At 36.5% G+C, this 24469-nt stretch overlaps 1 protein-coding gene across 5 annotated transcripts in view; it reads right to left on the minus strand.

The window, feature by feature from the left end:
- The window catches only part of LOC127659912 (transcription factor COE3-like), a 137541-nt gene extending 116661 nt beyond the window's left edge, over positions 1-20880 (minus strand). For 2 of the 5 annotated variants that reach the window (XM_052149901.1, XM_052149899.1), the window contains exons 1-4: positions 20259-20818; positions 5077-5233; positions 2057-2120; positions 442-497 (exon numbers count right to left, since the gene is read on the minus strand). In XM_052149901.1, the coding sequence (XP_052005861.1) occupies positions 442-497; positions 2057-2120; positions 5077-5233; positions 20259-20392 (411 nt within the window). In that variant the 5' untranslated portion in view covers positions 20393-20818. Of the gene's footprint in view, positions 1-441; positions 498-2056; positions 2121-5076; positions 5234-20258 lie in introns of all 5 variants that reach the window. The other 3 variants (XM_052149897.1, XM_052149898.1, XM_052149900.1) reach the window with 3 other exon arrangements.
- Positions 20881-24469: the final 3589 nt, after the last annotated feature.

Genomic DNA, 24469 nt, shown 5'->3' on the forward strand with positions numbered 1-24469 from the left:
CAGCATATGAGAAGCATCGCAATTGACTCTTTTTGAGTCCAACATTTGTGCTCTGCAATGCAGAGGAGGAACTTTCTAAGTGAACAAATAATACCTAACATGCTAATATGGGGAACTTGCAATTAAAATAAAAGAACCTGCTGAAAAACAACTTAAAACTTGCTAAAAAGGTTAGCCGGTATCCCAGCTTGGCCATGCTAGTATAAGGCTTGTCTGTTTTGTTTGTTTTAGAGGGGTTTTGGGCTGTCAGCTTGGCCAGTCTGAAGGACTAGCTGAACCAGCTTCTGTAACACCAGCAAAGCACCTTAAGCAGTTTTTTTGTTGTTGTTGTAGTTGTTGTTGTTTTTTTTAGAGAAAATTTCATTAAGAAAAAATCAAACTGACTATCAAGAGCATTATAACATGTTTAAACTCAAAATTATTAATCTAAACAGTACTCACCTGTTTAGTCATGGAGTCTATTAACCGAACAAACAGATCCTGTTCTGTCCTGATTCCTGCAGATTTAAATGGAATATACACATTTTAGCCAAAAAAACATGTATCTCTTTGAGTATAATAGATAAGCAATAACCTAAAATGTTCTTATTTGCTCTGCATATACTAAAATCAGCTCAGTTCTAACCTAAATGCATCTATTGTGCCAGATTTCAACACAAATACTAGTAGAATCAATTTTGTTTTCAAATTAAAAGCCTCTTTGAGCAAATATAAAAGAGAGCCACCCAACATATAAAGTCCAATTTCTTTGCAAAAGTCAAAATAAAGAGACTAATTTCTTATGGAAAGTCTTGAAAATGTTATTTGTTTTATTATTTTTTCCCCCACAGTACATTTATGCACATTCTGTTATGCTTGTCATACTAACTGAGCTATTCCGCTAACGCCTCTTAGCAAAAACAAACTCGAATGAGCTCTGGAGTTTTTCTATTATTTATTATCTTCCCACACCTAAAAGTGTGAGAGCTCTACTCCATCTTTGCCATAGAATAACACGGAATTCACAAACTACAGACAAATCAAATAAAACTTATCTCTACCTGTTAGCAGTATGCTAAGGATAATAGGGGGGATCTGAAGGGGAGTATTTGTACTTTCATATGCAAAGAACAAATATATAAAAATAACCTAGAAATTTGTCATTTGAATATTTGATCTTCTATTGTACTCAATCTTGAAAGTTTGGTGGTGACATTTGAGGTGATAACAGTAACACGTTATAATAAGTTTAATTTTAATTTTCATAACTTTAAAAGTGATATGTCTAACTATATTTGAACTTTTTTGGTCAGCAATGCAATATTCTAACAATTTGTCCAGCAATATGTAATGTAACAATGTTTATTAATGTTATTAAGGACGTGTTATTAAGTATTATTATGTTCTGTTTAGGCTTGTAAATTGATCTTAATATGTGTTATTAGTGTTAAAAAAAATTAGGAATGTACTTAATAACTTTTGTATTATGTTGCATATATTACAATGAGTCCCAACTCTATTTTAATCACTTGAAATGTGTCATTTTTACTAAAGGTGTTCATTTTTTAAAACTGCAGTGCCAAAGAACATTGACAAGTGTAACATCACTAGCTGTTTTTGATGCATTTCATTTACACATTTAGCAAACACTTTTGTCCAGTGCATAAGATATAAATTTAATCAGTTCACGTGTTCCTTGTAAATCTAACAAATGGCCTATAGCGTTGCAAGCACCATGCTCTACCAGTTAGTAACAGCTTGAAACAGCTAGCTTGTATGTCCTTTACTTAGAACTGTGCGCTCAAATGAGGCTGTGTTTAACATATCTGTGTGGGTGAGTAACGTGGAATGACATTATACATGAGCGTAAACTGTGAAAGGGTGGCAAATGTGTTCAACACTATGAACTCCTCTCAGGATAAACAGATGGAGCTCTCAAATACTCTTCCAGATGTGATGAGACATGTTGCATGGTTGTGGTTACATACCATTTACAGTTGGCCTAGCTCTGCCTCGCAATATGTCTTAGTTATTGATGGGTTATGAAAAGGGTTTGAAGGAGCAGTACGGGTCTTACCGTTGCTGTAAAGAAGCTGTAACCTGTAGTGGATGCCATTGTTGGTCTTCTCGCCATTGTATTCCTAAAAGCAATCAAAAGAAAGAGAGGAACGTTCATATGTGGCTATACTTTACAATTAGCAGAAAAATGCATATAAAAGGGCATTCAAAAACACAAAATACATTCAAAGCACATTACATATTGCTCACGATAATATTATTATTATTTAATTGTATGAGTTTTTACTCAGTTTCCCTCATCAGCAAGATGCAAAGTGGTCCAAAAATACAATGTTAGAGGATAAAAAAGTGCAAAAGTCCATTATAGTGGGTTGAATTTGTTCAGTGTTTTATGCAGTTTTGCAGTAATTTAGCATGGCAATGTACTCCAAATATATTAAATACATCTTTATTGCATCAAATTGAAAAAAAAATGTCTCTTTATCGTACACAAAGCTGCTGTTACTTACTCTATCACAAACTGAATCACAACACATGAACTGCACTGTAAAAAGTGGCAAGCTGTGACTGTTACCATAACAAGCTATTTCTAAATCTAATTAGTTTTGTTAGTGTAAATGGACCCACTGTATATTAGGTAGCCTTAACTACTATGTACTTAACCATTTGATACAATGCACTTACTATGTGCATACATGTTGTTGTAATGTAATTACATTTAGAGTACTTGCATTTAATTACATTTGTAGTTACACTGTTAACTTTACCCCTAACACAACCTTTACCCCAAAACCTAACTCTAACCCCTAATCCTAACCCTAACCTTACTCCTAAACCTACCCGTAGTTACACAGTAAATACATAGTCTTGTATGTATTTAATGTTAGTACATAGTAGTTAAGGCCACCTAATATAAAATGTGACTGTGTAACTTATTATATTTGGGTTGATTCAATGATATTAAATAATATTTTTGCCTTGAATTAAACCAGAACACTGAACACAAAGAAGATTGTTAGAAGAATATTTCAGCATTGTAGATCTATGCAATGCTAGTGCATGGTGGCCCAATTTTGAAGGTCCAAAAAGCACATAAAGGCAGCATAAAAGTAATCCATATGACTCCAGTGGTTAAATCCACATCTTCAGAAGTGATGTGATAGGTTTGGGTGAGAAATGTAAATATTTAAGTCCTTTTTACAATAAATGATCCTCCTTGCACAGTAGGTGGCGATATGCATGAAGAATTTGAATCGCCATAAACAAAAGAAGAAAGTGAAAGTGAAAGTGAAGATTGGTCATAAAAAAGGGCTTAACTATTTATCTGTTTCTCACCCACACATTTAATCTCCCTTAAGAAGACCACTAGAGTCATATAGAGTCACCTTTTTTAGGTGAACTATCCCAAAGATTGTCTGTTTGTAATAAACAATTAAAATGTGATCCCAGTTTGATTTTACTTGGGGTTTCTGTTTAAACATCACGTCCACCCTGGACATCAGTCCAGTAAAACACAGGGTCATGACACACCCACATGTGTCGACAGTCTTTCTGTTGTCTATCTTCTCTACATCTCATTGCCAAGTTTAGTGGTACTGTCTTGGCAGCATCCCAAAGTGGAGTGGAAGAGTGTGGAGGGGCACCGGGAGGGGGTAATGGTGGAGGTGAACGGACAGTGAGGACAGAATGCTGACCATGCCAGCTGGACCTCGTCCCATATGACCGTAGGCGGAGCTGTTCTCTGTAACCTTTTACTGAGAACAACCCCCTGACACACACACTGTGGGGTGATCAGGACTATCCTCCGACACACTCTCAGCAAACACTGCAGGTACAAACACATGACTACACTGCAGAATTGAGCCAATGGTACCATGGAGAGGTGATTTTATTTTATTTTTCTTTGGGAAAGAGAGCATAAGAGGAGAGGGGTTAGGGTGGCAGAAATGTATTCCCAGGATGTTTATCCTATGAATTATGCACAGCTGATAAACAAAGTGGCAAAGAATGTGGGGTAAAAATTAAATAAATATAGTCTTTTAATATAATTTTAAGTTAGATATTGCAAATTAATATTTTTTTAGTTAATAAGAATATTTTATATATTTTATTAATACTGTTAATGTACTGTAATGTAAAAAATACTCAGATTTATTAGAGTTAAGAGCTATTTTAATATGTGTACATTTTGCCTCATTGCTGCCCCCTATATGTAGTTTTTGGTAAAGCTACTACTGAGAATCAAGACTGTGTGTGTGTGTGTTTGACAGTCTGAGTGTCAAGCCATGTAATTAGTGCGGGTCCTTCAGTGTATATACACACTGCAGCTACACAATAGAGAAAACAGGTAAATAAATGTCTGTTTTAGAGAATAGAAAATATATCAACAATTATGAAGAGATGACACTTTTCTTTTTATTTTACAGTTTTAAGACATTGCTGGGGTTTCAGAAATTGTTTCAGAAGTGGGTTTTTTTGTGAAGTTTTTTCAACTTTTGTAAATGTGTATTATCAATAAGCATAACATGAAACCTGTTATTTTAACAACAAGCTTATAACATATTTAATTACATGATAATAACTATGTAATTATGTAGTAAAAAGAAGAAACCCACTGAAATCCTCCAAATCAGACAAACCTCTGAAAATATTATAAACAATGACTTTGGCCTGTGCTAAAATACCGTTGTAACATCTTAACTGGTTTAATTAGAGTCAAATATAATTTGATATCCCTGAATCAAACTGACTACACTAGTTAACACCAACAAAACACATTTTTAGTGTAAGATCAGGTAGAAATAGCTCCTTAAGGTAACACTTGCAGGTTTCCAGTGATTGTTTTTTTTTTCAGTGAACATAAATCTTCTTGGGATATTTCCCACATTTTAGATTCTCATGGAGATATCTAAATGTCTATGAGGATAAATGTGTTTTAATTTACAAATTAAAAACAAAACCCACAACATATTTTTTTCACACATCTTTGCATTCTCTAAGTTCAGTATGCTGCACCCCATGATATTCCAAAAACCATGTTGTGTTGTAAAGAGGTGTATGTTTGTGCAGGGTGCTTACTTTGTCCTTTTCCACAAAGTCCACATAGGAGGTTCTCTCAATCTCAACGGGCTGCCCCTGTCGGTCATAAAGGGCCAGGACGAAATGGAAGAAGTTTGACTTGCGCAGATTTGAAGGAGGCTGCTTCTCATAATGGGCTCTTGCCAAACCCACACCACTATGAAAGAGAGAGAGAGAGAGACAGAGAGAGAGAGAGATTAATTTCCAGGAAATTACATTTTAAATCAATATACTTGTAGACAGATGAATGGCAGTTTCACATGAACTTGTACGAATAATATCACACAGCAAATATAATGTTGTACCATTAAAAAGTCACCAAAACCTATAATATATAAGTTCTGCATATGAATAATGGGAGTATGCAGAAAATGCGTAAATTTGCTGATTAATAATTCCAAATTGCTCAGATAATGAAGATAGCAACAGACTAACTGGAAATACAGGTATAATGGGAAAAAGAGAGATAGCAGGAAAGAGATATTTAGCTTTTTTTCCATTGCCCTGTGCATGCCATGAACTCTTTTCTCTTCCACCTCAACAATTGGAATTTGGCGCAGACGGGGGGAACCCAGAAGGCACCGTCTGCCTTTGCGGCTGCCAATCGCTACTGGGTACAGCTCGCCTTGGCAACTGCTGCGTTTCTCTTTCCCTGACCTGTCAGTCAAACCTGCTCAGCTCTCCTCTGGGCCTCACTTGAGCATCGATTAGAACACGTGGCAAACGGTGGACTGACAGATACCAGCGAGCCTTGTGCAACCCTTACCTCCACACCAACCCTACACATCCACCTATCAATCAAACCTTCAGCCCTGCTCCCCTGCTACATAAACATCACTGATCATCTTTCCTTACCTTATCCAGCGGACATGTGGGCCGCAGAGGGACAAAAAGATAGAAATGAAGGCCTGAAGTCAGGTAAGGATGATTAAAATGCAGGTGATCTGTATTTTTAATGGGGTTGTAATGCATGCATCCTTTCCCTCAAGCAGAAACCGAAGACAAGCACACGGTCAAACCCAACTTACTGCCTAACCATTTAACACATCATTTTTACATTTATTTATATTTTTAAGGGCAGTGCGACTAATTAAATAAATAATAACACGTTAAAAAAAATTACGCACTCAATCATGCCCTCTGAATATAATAAGGAATATTCCTATACCATCGGAGTAATTCATGCTTGAAGTACCAGCTTCATGTTTTTGAGAGTCCCAGCCAGCAGGGGGCAGTAAGCGCAACTTCAACTGAACATGCAACAAGCCTGACTTACTGACTGCAGACAGCACAAGATGAGGATGTTTTCTTGCATTCAAACACAGCTGGATGGAGCACAACCCCAAATGCATGGATCTCGAGACGTGTTACGTTTAAATTGGCACAGCAGCTTAAATACACTGTGTTTGTGACGCAAATCAGCTAAAGTGAGATGTTCCAAAAGTGTCCGTCTGAAGCATGTGTATATTGAAATGTCCTTTGTAAAGCCCTTATAATAAAGCTACCTCAGACAGACTGAGGAATTAAAATGCAAAATGGATTGATGTGGACTGTAGGCCAATGATGGGCTTATGTTCTATGATATGGAAACAAACAATATATTGCCTTCTAAAGCCAATTTTGTATTCTGCACTCATCTGCTACACTAATGCAATGTATTTTAATTATCTTAATAATCATATATATTACATTTCTAATTACTGAATCATCATATATTTAATTATTTTAATTTGGGGGGTCTTTATCTTCAAATATTGATTATTATTGTGATTAATTCGAGTAGGTCTTGTAACTATTTTGCATATTTTATAAGAAGTATTTAAAGGCGAAGTGTGTGATTTTTGCACCATTAGTGCAAACCAAACGGTTTAACAAAAATATTAATTTCTAAAATAATGTTTTTTAACCATTGGTCTGGCAACAGATAATCCCACCCTAAACTCACATTATTGGGTGAGCCAATGTTGCTATGTTGAGCTGGTCAGGATGCTCACATAAAACAGAGCAATGTTTTGACCACACTAAGTGTTTACACTTTTTGGGTAAGTCAACTTTGGAAACGCATTGTTGTCTTTGCATATTAAACTGTTATACTAGTATTTTTACCTTAAAGATAATTACACGCATCACTTCGAAGTCAAAGCAAGTAGCCCATAATATTTTTAAATCACTAAATTAAAGATTGCATGGCCATAGATTGCAGCCGTCATTGTTAATTCGGTTTGTTATTTACACATTACCCTGATGAGGTGGGTTGAAATGCATTTAAATCTTGAAAATATGCTCATACATAAATATTTGTTCATCTGCTTCGCTCGGGGTGGAGAGCTCAGTGTTTTGGAAAGCAGCCTACTCTCTGTCTCCGCTCGTTGAGATATTCCCCTGATAGGACATTAATAAAACCTGACCCCTCCTCAGTCCTATTACCAGGGCTTAATGCCTCATTTGTATCCTAGCCTGGTGAAATCTCATTCGTGAAGTTAAGGTACTACACTAAAGGCAAAAACAGCTTTCACAGAGGCAGATATGGGAGGGGGATTCTGGGAGGGGCACTTTTAAAAGCGGATGACTTCAGTGTAAATGGGAAATATGATCTTGTTCATCTGTAGTTATCGATTTGCATTGAAGCTCTTTAGCAGACAGACTGGTCAGGACTGTGCTAAGTCTGACGGAGGCCCTTAAAATACAATAAGAAAAAGGCAAACAAGACATTACAATTTTACAGTGAAATGGCTTTAAATATCAGAAATAACATTATGAGAACACTATGAGTGTCTTAATCATTTTAAACAACTCTTGATATTAATGGGTAGTTAATGAAAAACATGTCCAAGATTCAAAGTTACATTTATATGAATGTACAAGGGGAAACGTATTTTAGGTGCATCCTTTTAATCACATTTATGCCTTCATTATCTATATGTATATGGTCCTGTGGTGTGAAAAATAATTTTTTTAAAAGCACAAAAATTCCATGTAGTCCTTCAATTAATATGTAATCATGAAAGCATGCATTATAATTAGAAAATAATTAGCAAAATGCTGTTTTATGGAGTTTTAGAAAAAGTATAGTATCTCACACCACAAGATGTTCCGTAGTGGATGCAAAATTTGTCCGATTAGATTCTTTATAAACGTCAAGTTTTAAAGATAAAATCTGTATGAATGTATATGGAAAGTGTATTGACTTGTCACTATTTCTTTTGAGTTTCTCCCTATTTTCAATCACCTTTTTGCCTTCACTAGTTCATTATAAATGGTCCTGTGGTGACAAATACATTTCAATGTAATCTCTCAATTTTAAGAGGTCATATAAGCTGCAGCATGATATTTTTTTAAATTCTGTTTAAAAAAGATTAAGGTGGAATATAGCATATCACACCACAAGATATGTCAACTACCCAAAATTATTTCATGTCAACTACCCTTATATTTCAACCTAGCCAAATTCTGTCTCTGCGTTGCTTCAAAAGCACAAGTGCATATAAACACAAATTATCACCTTCACAAAGGACGATGGAATTACTAAATTACACATTTGTGGGGTAGAAAAGAAAAGAACACCTTTACGACATCACACTTAAACACACACACACACACACACACACACACACACACACACACACACACACACATATTGCATCATGAGTTCCTCTCCATTACCCCATCAGCTCAGTTAGGACTAGGAGGCAAGGCATCATGTTTCTGATGAAGTGTGAGAGAGAGAGAGAGAGAGAGAGAGAGAGCTTTCCCGCATGCTCTCACAAGGCATGGATCTTTACGAGCAGGAAACGATCGACTCGGAAAACTTGTTAGTGTTATTATTTTAATTATGTTGATTGCTGCCATATCCACTCCAGCAGTTATGAGTCAGCGACAAGGCCGCCTGCATTGCTTTCATTCACGCTCTATATTGAAAAAAGCAATTGAGGTGACAAACACACACACATACATACATAGCAGTGCTGTGTAAATCAGTCACTAACGGACAGCTCAACAACTGTTACTCTCACACTTGTCTTCATCTGACTCCGTTAAACACACTGTTTGACATCTTCTCGTCACAAACCCAGGGAAAAGAAAAGGGAAAGACCGTTCAAGCCAGAAACAACGACAGTTCTGACACAATTCTGGACGTAATACCTCCACTTGAAGAAACTTTTATTTAAATCAATAAATACATTCTCACAGAGCCGATTTAACTATAAACCATTCAGAGAGCAGGAGCTGAAGGGGTTTGTAATGATGATGTTTAAGAATACAAGAGCTCCATCTCTCTTTATGCAACGGCAGCCAGTATTTCCAGTCTGCACCCCTTTGCACACTGCCGGCTTAATGCCATACAGAAAAGTCTAATTATGTTAAATGAAAAAAGTAACCCCAGGCTAAAATCCTCACAGCTCAAGGGTCTGAACACTTGAGGGAAATAGATACTAAGCACAGAATCTCTAACTCTGAAATCATCTGCTAATGAACATGCAGAGCAGAAGAAACTGTCAATACACAGGACACGGTGAACTCTACTGAGATATTAAGAGCTAGCTGTTTAATGTGTGTAAGTGTGTAAGCGGAAAAGAGAGTTTAGTTGCATGCAGACGTGCCTACACATGTACATCTCAATAAAACAATCTCATATTGAAGATCATTTTGAAAGGATTAAATTGAAGGGAAACTGTTGCAAAGCTCTCATTTTAAAGTTGACATATTTCCGAGTGAAATAGAAGATAAAATCGTACATGTTGGCTTGTATGAAAAGGCATGACATTTACTCCCATAGAGAAAAACAAACGAACCAACAAACTTTGTTATTACGATTTTTTCCTAAGTTTAACTAACTCCTAACCAAAACATAAACCTAACCCTAAAGTCTAACTCATAACTCAAACCTAAACCTAACCATGATTTTAAGAGGAATATCACTGTTGTCTACCACGTAATAAAGAGAAACCTCACAGTTCTCAATGGCTGTTCCTACAATTTTAACTTGTAGTTTCTACAAGTTTAACCCCAAACCAAACCACAAAGTCAAACGCCTTACCCAAACCCTAAACATAACTGTGATTTTAATAGGAAAATAACTTTTGTGTTCCATGGAAGAACAAAAACATCTGTTTTTGAAACGAGACTTGGGAAGCGTATTACAGATGATTGACATACATCAGTCATTTGTATTGCATATATATATATATATATATATAGAATAACCCAATTTGTTCACTGAAGATTCCTTTCTTAAAATAATGTATAAAATAAGAGCAAAGCTGTCATTTGTGGGTGGGACGGGTGGGAGATGTCTCTACCACTTTTTGCCTTGGCCAAATTTTCCTTTGCAAATAGCTTTCGTAAGTGTTTAATGCAGAAGGTATAAGTGACGACCCCCCCACCACCTCCAACTATCTCCACCACTTTTTCAATCAAAGTGGATAAGAGGTTAGCGTCGAGTTGTCATGAGTACTGTTGGGTGTAATCCAATTACAAAGTAATAAGTTACTCTAAACGTATTCATTTATAGTTAAAAATGTACTGTAATGCATTACATTTTTACATTACAAGTCTTGTAATCAGATTACAGTAACAGACTTTCAATTAAATGTATTACTTTTAAGTGTATTATAGGGTTATGCTTATTTCTAATATATAATTTGTGTAGACCATATGAATTATTGCCCCCATAACAAGTCATTGTGAAGGAGAAATGTGAGGTGATGAGTGTATGACTTGTGTGAAACAACAAACAAGGAAGAAATACAGATATTATTTTGAATTTGTTGAGCAGAAGATTGTTTTATAAAGTAACTTAAAAGTACAGTAATTAGTAATGTGATTACTTTTAAGTAATCTGATTTCAATTTTAGATAAATAATTAGTCATTTGTAATGGATTACTATTTTCAAGTAACTTGCCCAGCACTGGTCATGAGACTGTGCTGTAAATACTGTAGGGCAGGATTTAATTGAATCGTGATTGTTAGTCTGTGATATACAGAACAAAATGGTTTATAATCTAAAGAAATGTGCAGCTTTGAGTCCATAATCCAAAATCCAACGTTTACTGAAGAGTTGTATGGAACACACATGTAATAAACCAAAAGGTGTACATGTAGTGCATTAAAAGCAATATTTTACCATAAGGTCTTTATTAAAATGTCTGCAGAATAAAGAAATAAGACACAGATTGTGTGGGTGTGTGTGGGTTATGGGTGGCATCACAGTCTCAGCCCTACATCTCAGTGACATTAATCACGCCTGTGATGGACTGTGACAGAGGGAAGTCTTTAACTACAGCTCCACTCTCTCTCTCACTATCGAACTAATGAGCCGTACAACAGCGCTCTGTTTATACAAATGTGACGCAGAAAAATCATCTCTGCCCTGGCTTAGAGCCAACGTGCTGATCCAACAAGTAAATATAAATCTCTTTCTCCCTCTCTCTCTCTTCCTTCCTCGATTGCACATTTTGTTTTTCTACTCCATTTCTTTTTCTCCTTTGCTTCCTTCCTGACAGTTTCTTTCTGTAAAAGGTCTCGTCGACAAGAAATGTTACGCGGCTGGAACAGATCATCTGAGATTTGGTCGATAAAGCAACCACCTTCATCAAAGATCTGCGATGGGAGATCATTTTCTAAATTAACTTACATAAGGGAATCATATTTAATTTGACCTTTACTCTAATAAATGTCCAATACGGACTAAATGAGAGAGGAGGAGGAGGGAGCTAGAGTGTTTTTTGCCTTCTCCAGCTCATCAGGGTACTTGCGGAAGTAGTTTGAGGATGGCAGATACTAAGATATGCACATACTCTGTGTTTACGTGTGGAGAGGAGTAATTTATGCAGAGAGATACAATTACTGTGGCATACATTTGCCCATGCCTGCGTGTATGTGTGTGTGTGCCTGGGCGGGAAATGTGGTGTTGGGGGTGGGGGGCGGCAGCAGGCAGTCAGCATGGCAGCGGTATGTTTGGTTAGCGCTTATTAGCTGTGTAATAAGATTTAATGAGTTGAGGACTAAAGCGCTGCAGGAGCACGGCCAGCAGATTGGGATTAGTGGAAGAGAGAGAGAGAGAGAGAGAGAGAGAATAGAAGAGGTTGTTTTGAAAACCAAATGCCAATGTGGTCAAACCAGGTCTCACTTTTTTCTTATCTTGATCTGCTACGATGTCAGCTCTGTAGTTCTCGTTCTCTCTTTCTCAATTTCAATTTCAAAGTGCGTTATTGAAATGATTTTTTTGGCATGCAATATTGCCAAAGCATCACTACACACTCACAAAAATAAAGAAATTAAAATAAGAAAAATATAGAAGATTAAAAAATAAGGCAAGTCATTTTAATAAAAAATCGAATTGTAATATACAAGATACAATTTAATACAATAAAATACACTTTCAGCACTTTCGGCCCCTGTAATACAGTAACGTTACGTTAATGAGAATTATCATTCAAATCAATAGGAATAGTAAAAGTTAAATATCTGGATGTCTTAATAATGAGAAATGGAGGATAAAATGTGTTCAAGTGTCCTAAAAATAATGTCACAATGCAAAGCAATATTAAAAGGTCCTAAATGTAGGCTTAATTTTCTTAATGCAAAATATAATTGCATATTTTTGTTTTGATTTGGGATTAAAAATGACTTTCAGTTTTGTGAAAATCACCCATTTCAGCTTCATGGACATTAAAACTGTTGTACAGAAAATACAAATACAAATAACTATTCAGTTTTGAGTTTAGAGCAATAGTTGGTTTCTGAGGGTGTGCGGTACAAATATGCATTTGGCTGTGAAAGATGCATGACTGATTTTTGAGCATTTTCTCTTTTAATCTCTAAACTTTACAGTTAAAGTGTGCCTCACTTCCAATCTCACCGATCCCAAAGTGAGCAAAGACTTTTTCTCGCTCTCTTTTCAAGTATGTGTTGATTTAATTGTTCAGCACAGGCCTTGCGTGTTGTAAATTGTCAATTTGGGCAGTTTAGATCTCCCTAAAGTATGAGAATGCGTATTTTACATGGCTGTTATCTGAAGTTAAAGCTCTGTGCCAGATGTGCTGATCGCGTTTATGGATATTCTGCGTCTTTGTTTCTATAACACTAATTGGATATTATGACATAAAATCATGGCAAAACCTTCATAGAGTGACAGAGTGCACAGAGTAATAGAAGCATTTGTCACCGCAGCACAGGAATGGGTGGCCATAAGTCAAAGCCGATGTGTCAGAGAGGATCTTTGCATAAAGAAAGGGCTGTCATCTCTCCATGATTTCTTCTGCCACACAAACACAAACGGCATGTCTGTCACGTCTCCCAGTGATAAGCTGGCACATACATCACCAGCTGCGTGCACCACTGCCATCGCCTGCTCACTGCTTTATTCACACACACACACACACACACACACACACACACGTAGACACACTAACACTTTTACAGACATCCTAAAATATGTGTCTCGTGTCTCTGGTTGCATTTGGATAATTTTTTTTAAGTCAGTCTTAAAAAGACTTAATGATGATACTTTTCAGTTTCATTAATCATGTGATCATTGTTTATCATTCCATTGGTTTGGAATAGTTTGTGCTGAATAGAATAACTTCACACTTGTTTGTTTAAATACAGGCATTTAAGGAATATTCTGGGTTCATTACAAGTTATGCTCATCATCAGCATTTGTTACATAATGTGAATTATCAAAAAAAAACACACACACACACAAGTCTGGGTAACAGTGAGGCACTTACAATGGAAGTGAAAGGAGCAATCTGTAAACATTAAAATACTCACTGTTTCAAAACTATAGCCAAAAGATGTAAACAATATGTGTGTTAAAATGATTTTAGTGTGATGCAATAACTGCAATAACTTACTAATTTACTAATATCCAGTTTTACAACTTCCTTGCCATGACGACGTTACGCCACAAAACCTAAAACTTAAATAATACACTGAAAAAGTTTAACTGAACAATTAATTTTCTAAAATTATAAGCTACACATTTCTGCCTTTAAACCCTCAAAACTATTGGGCCAAATTAGTTTTATTGTAAGTGCCTCTCTGTGACCTCGTTATTTGCTTATTTTCAAGAAGGGGGTCGAAATAAATATTTTATGGTAATCAACATTATGCCACAAATGCTTTCGACTGAGCTTAACTTGAATTGAACCCGTAATACTCCATTAAACCTACTTAAATACAAGAATTTAACTAAATATTCAAGATTGGAGGGAAGAAACAATAACTATACTGATTCAATCATTGAAAAAAACTATTTTGAATGACCGCTAATCTAAAACTTTGGTGGGACGTGCCCCTCTAAATATATCTATAGTGGTTCCAAACCATGCTGTTTAAATATCAGGTATATTTAAAACAAATGTACACACTTATACATAACAAAGTTATGAAAAAATTTACAATTATAAATGCATTCACGATAAACCTTAAACAAAAACGAAATGCACTCTGAAAACAATGCATCACTGTCAAGACAACAATCTCTCACACACAATAAGCATTTTGCCATCAATACTTCACTGATCGTCTTTTTGATGTACAGTGTGAACTTAGAAAGAAGGCAATCTGCTGAATGGCCCCTGTGTAGTCAAAGGGGTTGATGTGCCATCATTGCTCACTGATTGCGCTCCTCAACACGAGAAGATCTGAGTCAATAGACCCGCAGCTCGCTCACAGATTAGACATCTAATCAAATTCAACCCCGATTGTTTGTCGCTTGTCGTCTTTGGCTATTAGACGTCAGCGTGGAAAACTTCACAGCTATGACAAAGCGAGGATCCATCACATGAGGTTCGTACGCTTATGACCTTTGACCTTGACTTTCACAGGTTTACTTATTGTTACTATTTGTACATCTTAACGTACAAATAACAATGTCGTTTTGGACAGCTAAAAATATAAACAACAAACAAAATATGTACAGAATGGATTTCAATCTCCATTACAATAGCATTTTCGAATAGCTGTTTACACAATGATCGTAAAAAGACTAGCAAACTAGCAAAAAGATTCACACACATACAGCTGATGGCATTGTCAGACTTTGCAGCATGTTGGAAATGTAATACACTTTTTTATTGGTAAATGTGCTAAACGCTTCCAGCTAATTTCTAATTTGCCTGTAATTGCGGAGAGACAAGTAAACCACTGCGCAGTGAGAAGTTATTTCCTGGAGCTGGATGGCTAAATTACAAGCAAATGTTTCATGCTATTAGGACACTCTAATTGAGCATGTGACACAGAATAGAGCAGCTTGTTTGATGCACAACAAGTGTACCAAGTGCATAAGGCATGAAGGAAACAGGTATTTACATGTGTTGCTTCCTAATCAGCTTAACAACTGCATTCTTTTTGCCTTGACCACACTGAACTCCTCTTCCATAATTGTTTGATTTTGCTTAAATCTAAATAGCAGAATATTTGTTTTTCTTTTCTGAGCTGTGCCTCGTTTTAACTGATGCATGTCTCCTCTCAGCTGGATTCAGAAAGCTCTGTGTAAGTTCTTTACAACAGTCTCTGCTGTATACATGTGTGTCTGTGTTTTATTAGTGTTGCACTTGTGAATGTTTGCTGTAGGTTCAGCCTGACTGCACCTGCCAGACCTCCACACAAGCTACAAATATGGCACTCTTGCCCTCTCTCACTCTCTGTGCTCTAAAAAACTTGCAGTCATTTCTAAAACCGTTAGTGGCCTACAGCTGAAATCATTAGCTGGTCACCTGTACACTTCTAATGGGGTCATTACTGAGGTGGCCCTGCAGTCAGCCACTAATCGCTAGCATGTTATGGGGCAGCTGTTTCTCGAACACTTGTTTCTCTGTGTTACATTCCAGCGAGCAGGCGTCAACAGAGACAGAACAGAGCAAGACATCGTAAATCAGGCGTGTTTCTGATTCTGCAAGTGTTTTTCAATACGGAAATGTTTCTTAAAGCGGAACTTAACCGTACAAACTTGGCAAGTGCCATTCCTGTTTTGCCCTTTCTTGTTACTTGTCATTATTATTGTCGGTGTCATTAATTTTGTGGAATTTTAAACAACAAAAAAAAAAAAAGTATCCTGCCATTGCACTCTGGGATGGCAAGGGTAGAAAAATGCACGCTCATTTGATATTTTATGTGCAATTCTAACCTCAAACAGGACAAGATTTGTTCAGTTTCTCATCCTAAAGCCTGGGGGTCTGGACTTCATTAGAGCACCACCAACCCCCCCAGTGTACAAAACACAGGCGACATAATTCACTTTGCCAGGTTTTACAGTGTAGGGGTACAGAATCGGTGAGAGGGTCAATCGAAATCTGTTCCCCAGCTGTGCAGCCCTCTCACTCACCCCTAGGCCCGGAGAGAGAGTAATGCTTGGGGGGAAATGGACCCCAAAAACGTACCCCCGAGCAGCCTGAGCATCACAAACCTGTTCAGCCAACTCTATCTACATCTACATCAATCGAAATCGTGTTGGAATTCAGAGCAAACACATTCACACTGGACAAAAATCTGCACACGGTTCAGTGCGATGACCCACAGCGGAACTAAACTGTGATTAGATATTAAAATAACACCATGAGACCAAGCATGAATGCTATTTAGAGGTGAAAATCAATGCACAGATTCCCGTAGTGTCCCAATAATGACTTTCCTTACTGTAACACCACAGGCGACAATACATAGCGAGCCAAGTAAAAAAGGAAACGTCTACCAAGTTCACCCCACCTGCTCTCCAGAGTCTACAGACAGCTACCTATCACCATTACAGCCAACACATGGTATTATTTACAGGATCACATGAAGGATTCAAATATAATGAAGCGCTCACTCTCAGCAGACACAAGGTAAAAGTGCATACTTTCAGGAATATTACGGGTTCAACACAAGTTAAGCTCAATCGACAGCATTTGTGATATAATGTTGATTACCACAAAAAAGTATTTTCGACTCGTCCCTCCTTTTCTTTAAAAAAGCAAAAATTGAGGTTACAGTGAGGCACTTACAATGAAAGTGAACAGGGACAATTTTTGGAGGGTTTAAAGTCAGAAATGAGAAGCTTATAATTTTATAAAAGCAATTACATGAATTCTTCTGTTAAAACTTGTGTATTATTTGAGCTGCGAAGTTGTTTAAATCGTCGATTTTACAGTCGTTTTATCGTCATGGCAACTAAGTTGTAAAATTGGCTATAACCTTACACAGAACAGATTAGTTAGTGATTTTATCACGCTAAAATCACACATATTTTTTTATGTCTTGTGGCTGTAATTTTGAAACAGTGAGTATTTAAAAGTTTACAGATTGGCCCCCATTCACTTCCATTGTAAGTGCCTCATTGGAACCCAGATTTTAGCTTTTTTTTTTTTTTTTAAGATAAGGAGGGACACGTCCAAATTTTGTGGTAATCAGTATTATACCACAAATGCTGTCGACTGAGCTTAACTTGTAATGAACCCAGCTTTTTTTAAAATCTTCTACTGCATTCATCCAACTCAGACCTGCCTTCTTTGTGAACACACCATTAACAGCATCCATTAAACTATCCTAACCAGCAGTGTATATTTTAGATTTAAATGGATAAAAAAAAATGTTTTTAAATAAATCAGGACACTTTTTAAATAAAATGTGAGAGAGCACAGATTTAAAAAAGTAGGTGCATATATATATTTGACATGCGCATTAATCTAAATCATTCATATGGGACACATAGTAATGTATTTCCTAACAAATGAAGAATTAAATAACCATTTGTTAATCACAAGTATGTCTGTAAACTATGTAATGTATTAACTATCATTTAGTAGCCTAGTTAAAGACAACATTGTGTCACATTAGTTTAGTTTAGTTCGCGGTTGTAAGCAGCAGGGTGAAAAGCCTCAGTGTGAGGCTGATAATTGAGGTTAATTGCAGAGGTTTTTGCGGAAGTCTCGTGCAAATAATTTATTATGAGGGGATCTGTTGTAGGCATGTATTAACATTTACATATTGCTCTTTTTCTGCGGCGCTGCTTCTGTGTACTTGTGATTATTTTAACTGTCCAAAAATGAATGAATTGCATAAATGCAGATGAAATGGACCTCTTTTGTTGTTATTAACAGGTTTATGCGAAGGATTTTAAAATCAACTCCACCTGTGGATCATTCGTAGTAGCCTATAAGTGATCGGATCTTAGTGTGACGCTTCTGTCATTCGGGTCCTCGCGCAGAGCCGCATTTAGCGCACGCACTTTAAATCTCATCAGCATCACATTAGAAACAGAAAGCAACTATGGAAAATAAACTGCTCTACAGGCTTGTTTGTGTGCTATATTGCTTAAATGCAGTGCGACTTTTTCTCCATTCAATTAATAATTCAGGTAGTGTGTTTTTATCTCATGTGGGGTAATTATTGTTTCAGTGCAAACACTGGTGTCTTTAATCTCTTTGTGATATGAGAATACTCGTATGAAAGGCAGCGGATGGGCAAGTGATTTCGGCCACTTGAACCTGTTAGCTGACCTTTGTGGTTAGATCGAAACATTTTCTAGATCTAGTCTACAATATGCAATATTAATATTCCACAGGGATTCATATCTGAACACATTTTAGTGAACCATGAAAAGATGTAAACGCAGAGAAGCGCTTTATCTCTCTCCGTGTGCATGTTTTAATGAAGTCTAAGATTATTTTTACATAAAAATAAATAAATGAAGTCGCAAAGCAAGCTTTCCCCAGTATATCCTTGAGACGTTTAACTGGTTGTTGTATGTGTCTCATTAAGTGCGCTTTACTGCTCAATTTAATCACTTAAAAGCCTTACTCTAAAGAAATTAAACATCATTTATTATGGCCCGTATGTTTGTGTTTGGCCCTGATTGATGAAGCAAATACATTTTTCAACACAAAATTACGTTTTTCCCTTGCCTTACAAAAATACTCAATGAGGCTAAATTTGTAAACCCAATATTTCTCAAATCACTCAGAGATTTTTTTTAAGTGAGAAAAAACAAAATAAAATAAATATTTCCTGCAAAACAAATGTTCATCATACTGATGCTCTCTATCCTTCCTTCTCTGTCTTTTATTTTTATTTAACAACAAATACATTAAGAAATAACATATGATTACTATGTCTGTGCTGTTATCAGAGTTTTCTTCTTTTTTTCTCTCTTTCTTTTTTTTTTGGAAAATTAAATGTCCCGAATTGGAGGTGCTCAAAAAAAAAAAAATCCAAGTGCGTAAAACATGATTTTAACAAGTCAACTTGAGTCTAACCCATATGCCTAGCATTTCCTTTAGTCCCAGGTCTCATTTTGTTGGGTGAAACAGAACAGCACACATTTCCAAACACTTCATGATCCCAGCAGCCCATGGGAGAGTACATGCGGACTCCAAAAACTAACTTTGATTCATGCGCAGATGGTTGGTTTTGTATGCATTACGCAACTGAGATAGAAAAGGAAGCGGTGGTCAGTGCTACTTTTTCATATTAGTTTTATACGAAAGTGCAATAACATTGTGGGCATTTAGCATATGTTTTATAAGTATTTATCCTATATGTCATATTCATCATCACATCACATATGAGATGCATCCGAATAAATAAGCAGACAGATTGAATATTTTTAATCACCCCGAAGAATTTTTAAGAGCTGAAAAGATTTTTATACGCTATCCTTGATTTTACAATATAGGACATACAAATCCATTATAAGCGCATGCTTGTCATTGATTCTCACTAGACCATTCTGTCCCCGCGAGGCACAGTCAACATTCAGTTATCAAGATTATTACGATTTACAAGTGTCAATATTTTCACAGAGGCACGTTCGTGGCACGAGTTGGGCATTCCTAGCCAAATACAATATCTAAGCTTGCCAACCCCTTTCAACCATGGATTAAACAGAAATCAGGTGAAACGATTGCTTTCTCAAGGATGCTGGAGCGTCGCGAATCGCGTTTTCTTGGGTGTTCAAACGCGTAACGATCGCGCAGTCATGTTATTGGTCTATAACTAAAAAGAAGTCACTGAAAACTGACGTCGAACAATTGTGTGCATCGTTGTGTGGATAGTTATAGTCAAAATGCGTTACATCTAAGCTCGAGTAACTGCGCAGCGCAGTTCAATGTCATTGCTCGAGTTCAGTGCTGCGTTTTACGCTACGCGATCAACCAGCTGCAATACGAGAAACTTGGAACTTGTTGGGGATGTTTACCTTTGCGCCGCTGTGTTGGCATCTAGAATCCCCGCGCTCTGCATCCACGAGCGGACCGGCGTCATGCCGCTCGTGAGGGGCTCTTCTTTCATGGTCAAGGCTCCCCGCGGGAGACCGTCCTGGATGGAGAACATGGAGAACAGTCTCTCTACACCAGCTCGAGTGGAATAATCCTTCTGCACTTTCAGAACAAGGCCACCTGGATTAACAAAAACCAAGTGAAAGGGAAAAAAATCTTCCCCAAAGTGCTACAAGGGGAAAGCGATAGAGGTCCTTATCCGGAGACGTGTTAACGTATCCCTTTGGGTGTTCCTCTTTCTTTTAGATTCCAAACCCAAGTTCAGTTCACAAAAGATTAAACTGTCTCTAGTTAAAAGAGGGTGGAGAGAAGGCGAGCGCTCGAGCTGTGGAGCATCTCAAAGGAGAACGATCAGCCGGGATCAAGAAGACCTTCTCGTCGGCGCGGGGAGAGAGCGGGGTGAGCGCGAACTTGCTCTGAAGAAGAAGGCGAGCATACGCGCACGGGATTGCGAAATGAAAAGTGGGATAAAACGGGCGACTGCTTCAAAAAGGAGTCAAATGAAATGATTACCAAACAAGAGGGAGGGATGGACCAGGGAAGGCTTGCTGTCCCTGGGGGAAAGAGGGATTGGGTAGCAAGAAATCTCATTCCCTCCCTCACCGTCTCTTTATGCCTCCTCTGTCCCAACGGAGCGCACCTTCTCTCGGGTTCCGAAGCTCCTGAGCTCTCAGGGGGAACAAGCGTGGATTTCTTGAGGGCGGAGACTTGCCCTTAAAAGGGAAAGTCATTTAAATGTCAATCTTCGTTTTGGATTCTGATTGGTTGCAGTCATCCCCTGCGTCATTTTCAAAATTCGCCGCAAAAACTCGGCTGTGTGGAGCGCAGCAGATGTTTGATGGGCTGAGCGCACTCGCTAAAGCAGTGGATCATGTGGCTGTGCTTTTACATGAACATGTTTTGTATCACACTTACGCGATTTCCCCCGAAATATGTCCTTAATGTAAAAAACCATTCACAGTACACTTCAGTTTAAAATAGCTCATCATAAGAAGCTAAAAGATTATAGAGAGTGGCACATAATTGTCCCGAGTTCTAATTTGGATCTGATTCGAGGTTGTGCCATGCAGTTGCCATGAATGCGAATGCAAAGCATTTAGTATTGAATGATGCGTTGAACTCTGCAGAACGGACTCTACAGTAAAGAAGTCAAAGTCATCTGTTGACACAGAGAAATAACATATAATTAAACAGTAACATCTCTTGCCCGCTTAACATACTAAACTGATCAAGAAGAATAGAAACATACTTAAATTCGAAAGACCAAGACGTTGTTTGCATTCAGTGTTATCTCATTAAACATTAGGTCCATTAATTAATGAATGTAGTATTATTTTATTATTGTTATTATTAGCCATTAATATTATTATTAGCCATTATTATTAGTTATTATTATTATTTGCCATTATTATTAGTTATTATTATTATTAGCCATTAATATTATTATTATATTATTATTATTATTATTATCTGTTATTATTAGTTATTATTATTATTATTAGCCTACGTTAAATAACATTTATAATCATTGTTAGATTATGTAATTAAATCGAATTCATTGGAGTAAGTAGCTTATTGATCATAGTGAATATTTAGGCTACTCAAATATATTTACAAATGTGTAAAATTTCGTTTTATTAGAAAACAGTATCTGGCGCTTTTGTCTTTATTTTGAATTCCACCAAATCAAGGCTGATTAAATATTTATTGAAGATAACCCTCCAGATTTCAAAGCCTAAAAACGCTCCCATGGGATTTCAGAAAATAAGTAGGCCTACAACTCATGCAAACTAATGTTTTATCTAAAAACAACTAATACATAAATATATATATTTTTTAATTGACCTGATAAAGCTAACAGTCTTTATAGTGTAACAAAACTTTTGTATTTGCAATAAAACCATCATAATGAGTTGTGTTTTTCCTATTAGGAGCGCAGTCACGTACATTTATAACCTGTATATTTTTAGTTTTGTCTTGTAAATATTAACATTGTTCAAATTGTCATCATTGGTTTATTTATTGTTATTATTATTATTATTATTATTATTATTATTATTATTAGGGCCTATTATTAATAATAATATTGTTATTATAACTATTATTATTAATAATAATAATTAATTGTGACACTACTGTCATTTATTTTAATAATGTTTTTAAATCATGCTCACAGATCACTCACTCTTCTTCGGAAATTTGTGCGCTAATTTCTCCAGTCAAAATAGCATTATTATTTTGCTTAAATGGTCAGAAAACTCTCTTGGGGAAAGAGAAAACGTTGCGCACATTTCATACTCAAAGGCAGGAAAAACACTCGAAGCTGTACAGAAGCAATCGTTTTTCATGAAAGGCATCCACAAAACGACACAAGCCCTGTCTGCCCGTCACTGACACTAACGGAGCATGACAACTCTGATAAAACAATCTATTCTATTCTATTCTATTCTATTCTATTCTATTCTATTCTATAATGAAGATCAACATCCAGAACAAATCATTTGTAATACATTCATTTGTTAGACACAAGCCAAGGACATCTCTAAAGATTCTAAGCTATTCTATTTTATTCTATATAGAAATGTCAACTATTTCATGTAGGCCTATAGAAATCCCCTGCCATACAGCCTACTGCTCGCGTCAAGCTATTAGGCGTTTTTCCAAATCCCCAAACTCTCCCGAGCTGGTCTGGGAAATATTTCTGTTCCTTCTGATATTTCGGAAGCCTTAGATTTTTAGGACAATCCAATAAATAACAACAAATAAATACAAATCTAATGTTTTATTTCAGTCACTTCTGACTGTTTGAAAGTCTTTAGATCATAAAAAGCCAAGAACCTTTTCATCACATCGCTAAGGCACTTTCAGCCGCATATATATCTTGCATTCCCCCGAAAGATGAAGGGAAAGTGGTAAACCAACACACGGTTAAGCTGTCCAGCTGGGTTGTGTGACTGAGTGTATTCTGCAATTCGAGTCATAGTCATTAAGCTAATATAAAACATAAAAGGCCAACATTTTGGCATAATTTGAAAAACCCGTGAACATAGTTTAGTTAGGAGAAATCATTTGTTGTTATTTTTGTTTCTGAACACACACATATTATGTAGGACGAAAACATTCGATAATTGCACTGACATTTTTTCAGGCCTAATGAAGGAATATGTTAAAACGGCAATTTATCTTTATCTAATTTAAAAAACGAAAGAAACTCATGTGTGGTAGCCTTCATGGGCAGTTTGTTTCCTAGAAGCTCTGTTACAGGTTAATTGAAGTATCATGCGTGTCCGTGCTGCTTTGTGTCAGATTAATGCATTTGTTTCCACCTAGTGGCAATCGAGTAAATAAATAAACAAACAAATAGATCCAATCATCACGAGCTAGAACGCAGATTTCCAGTCATCTAACTTACAATATTGTGTTCTGCAACAGCTAATCATTTTGATTATTTATTTCTTTTCCATCACACCCTGAAAATAATAATATCTCCTGCTGTCTTTTAGATCACATTTAATATGAATGGATTTTTGAACTGAGATCTCTACAGTTTAAGTATAAATTATGGATATTTTCTGGATATTTGAGTTGAGTGAGCATAGTTTAGGCTTCTTTAGCACTGAAACTAATCATTAAATAAATAGACATGCAGAAAGAAAGAAAGAAAGAAAGAAAGAAAGAAAGAAAAGAAAGAAAGAAAAGAAAGAAAGGCACTTAAAATATATGAAATCATCTCTGTTTTATTCATTGATAAAAACGGTAGCTTGCATGGGACCAAAAATGTAACATACATAAAGAAAATACACTGCTAAGAAAGAGTGCTTATTGAACAGACACCAGACATTACATTATGTATAATGGTGGCAATTCAAGCAAACAATATATAAGCCTATATAAAAGTATTTTTTGTGACGTTTCAGTTGTTAAGATTGTAAAATATTGCTCGGAAGTCAATGACAACTGAGCAGTTAAATAAGTGTTGCTGAAGAACAGGACTAATAGCCTCATCACTATTTCTCAAGGCAAAGAGCTCCATCTAATGGTTACAGAATGACCTGCAAGATGTTTGATGATCTTATTGAAGAAGGGAAACTGTTGACTCAATTACAAGCTCAATAACTTAATATCAATACAT

The sequence above is a fragment of the Xyrauchen texanus genome, chromosome 19, assembly GCF_025860055.1.
Source record: "Xyrauchen texanus isolate HMW12.3.18 chromosome 19, RBS_HiC_50CHRs, whole genome shotgun sequence".
NCBI lineage: Eukaryota > Metazoa > Chordata > Actinopteri > Cypriniformes > Catostomidae > Xyrauchen > Xyrauchen texanus.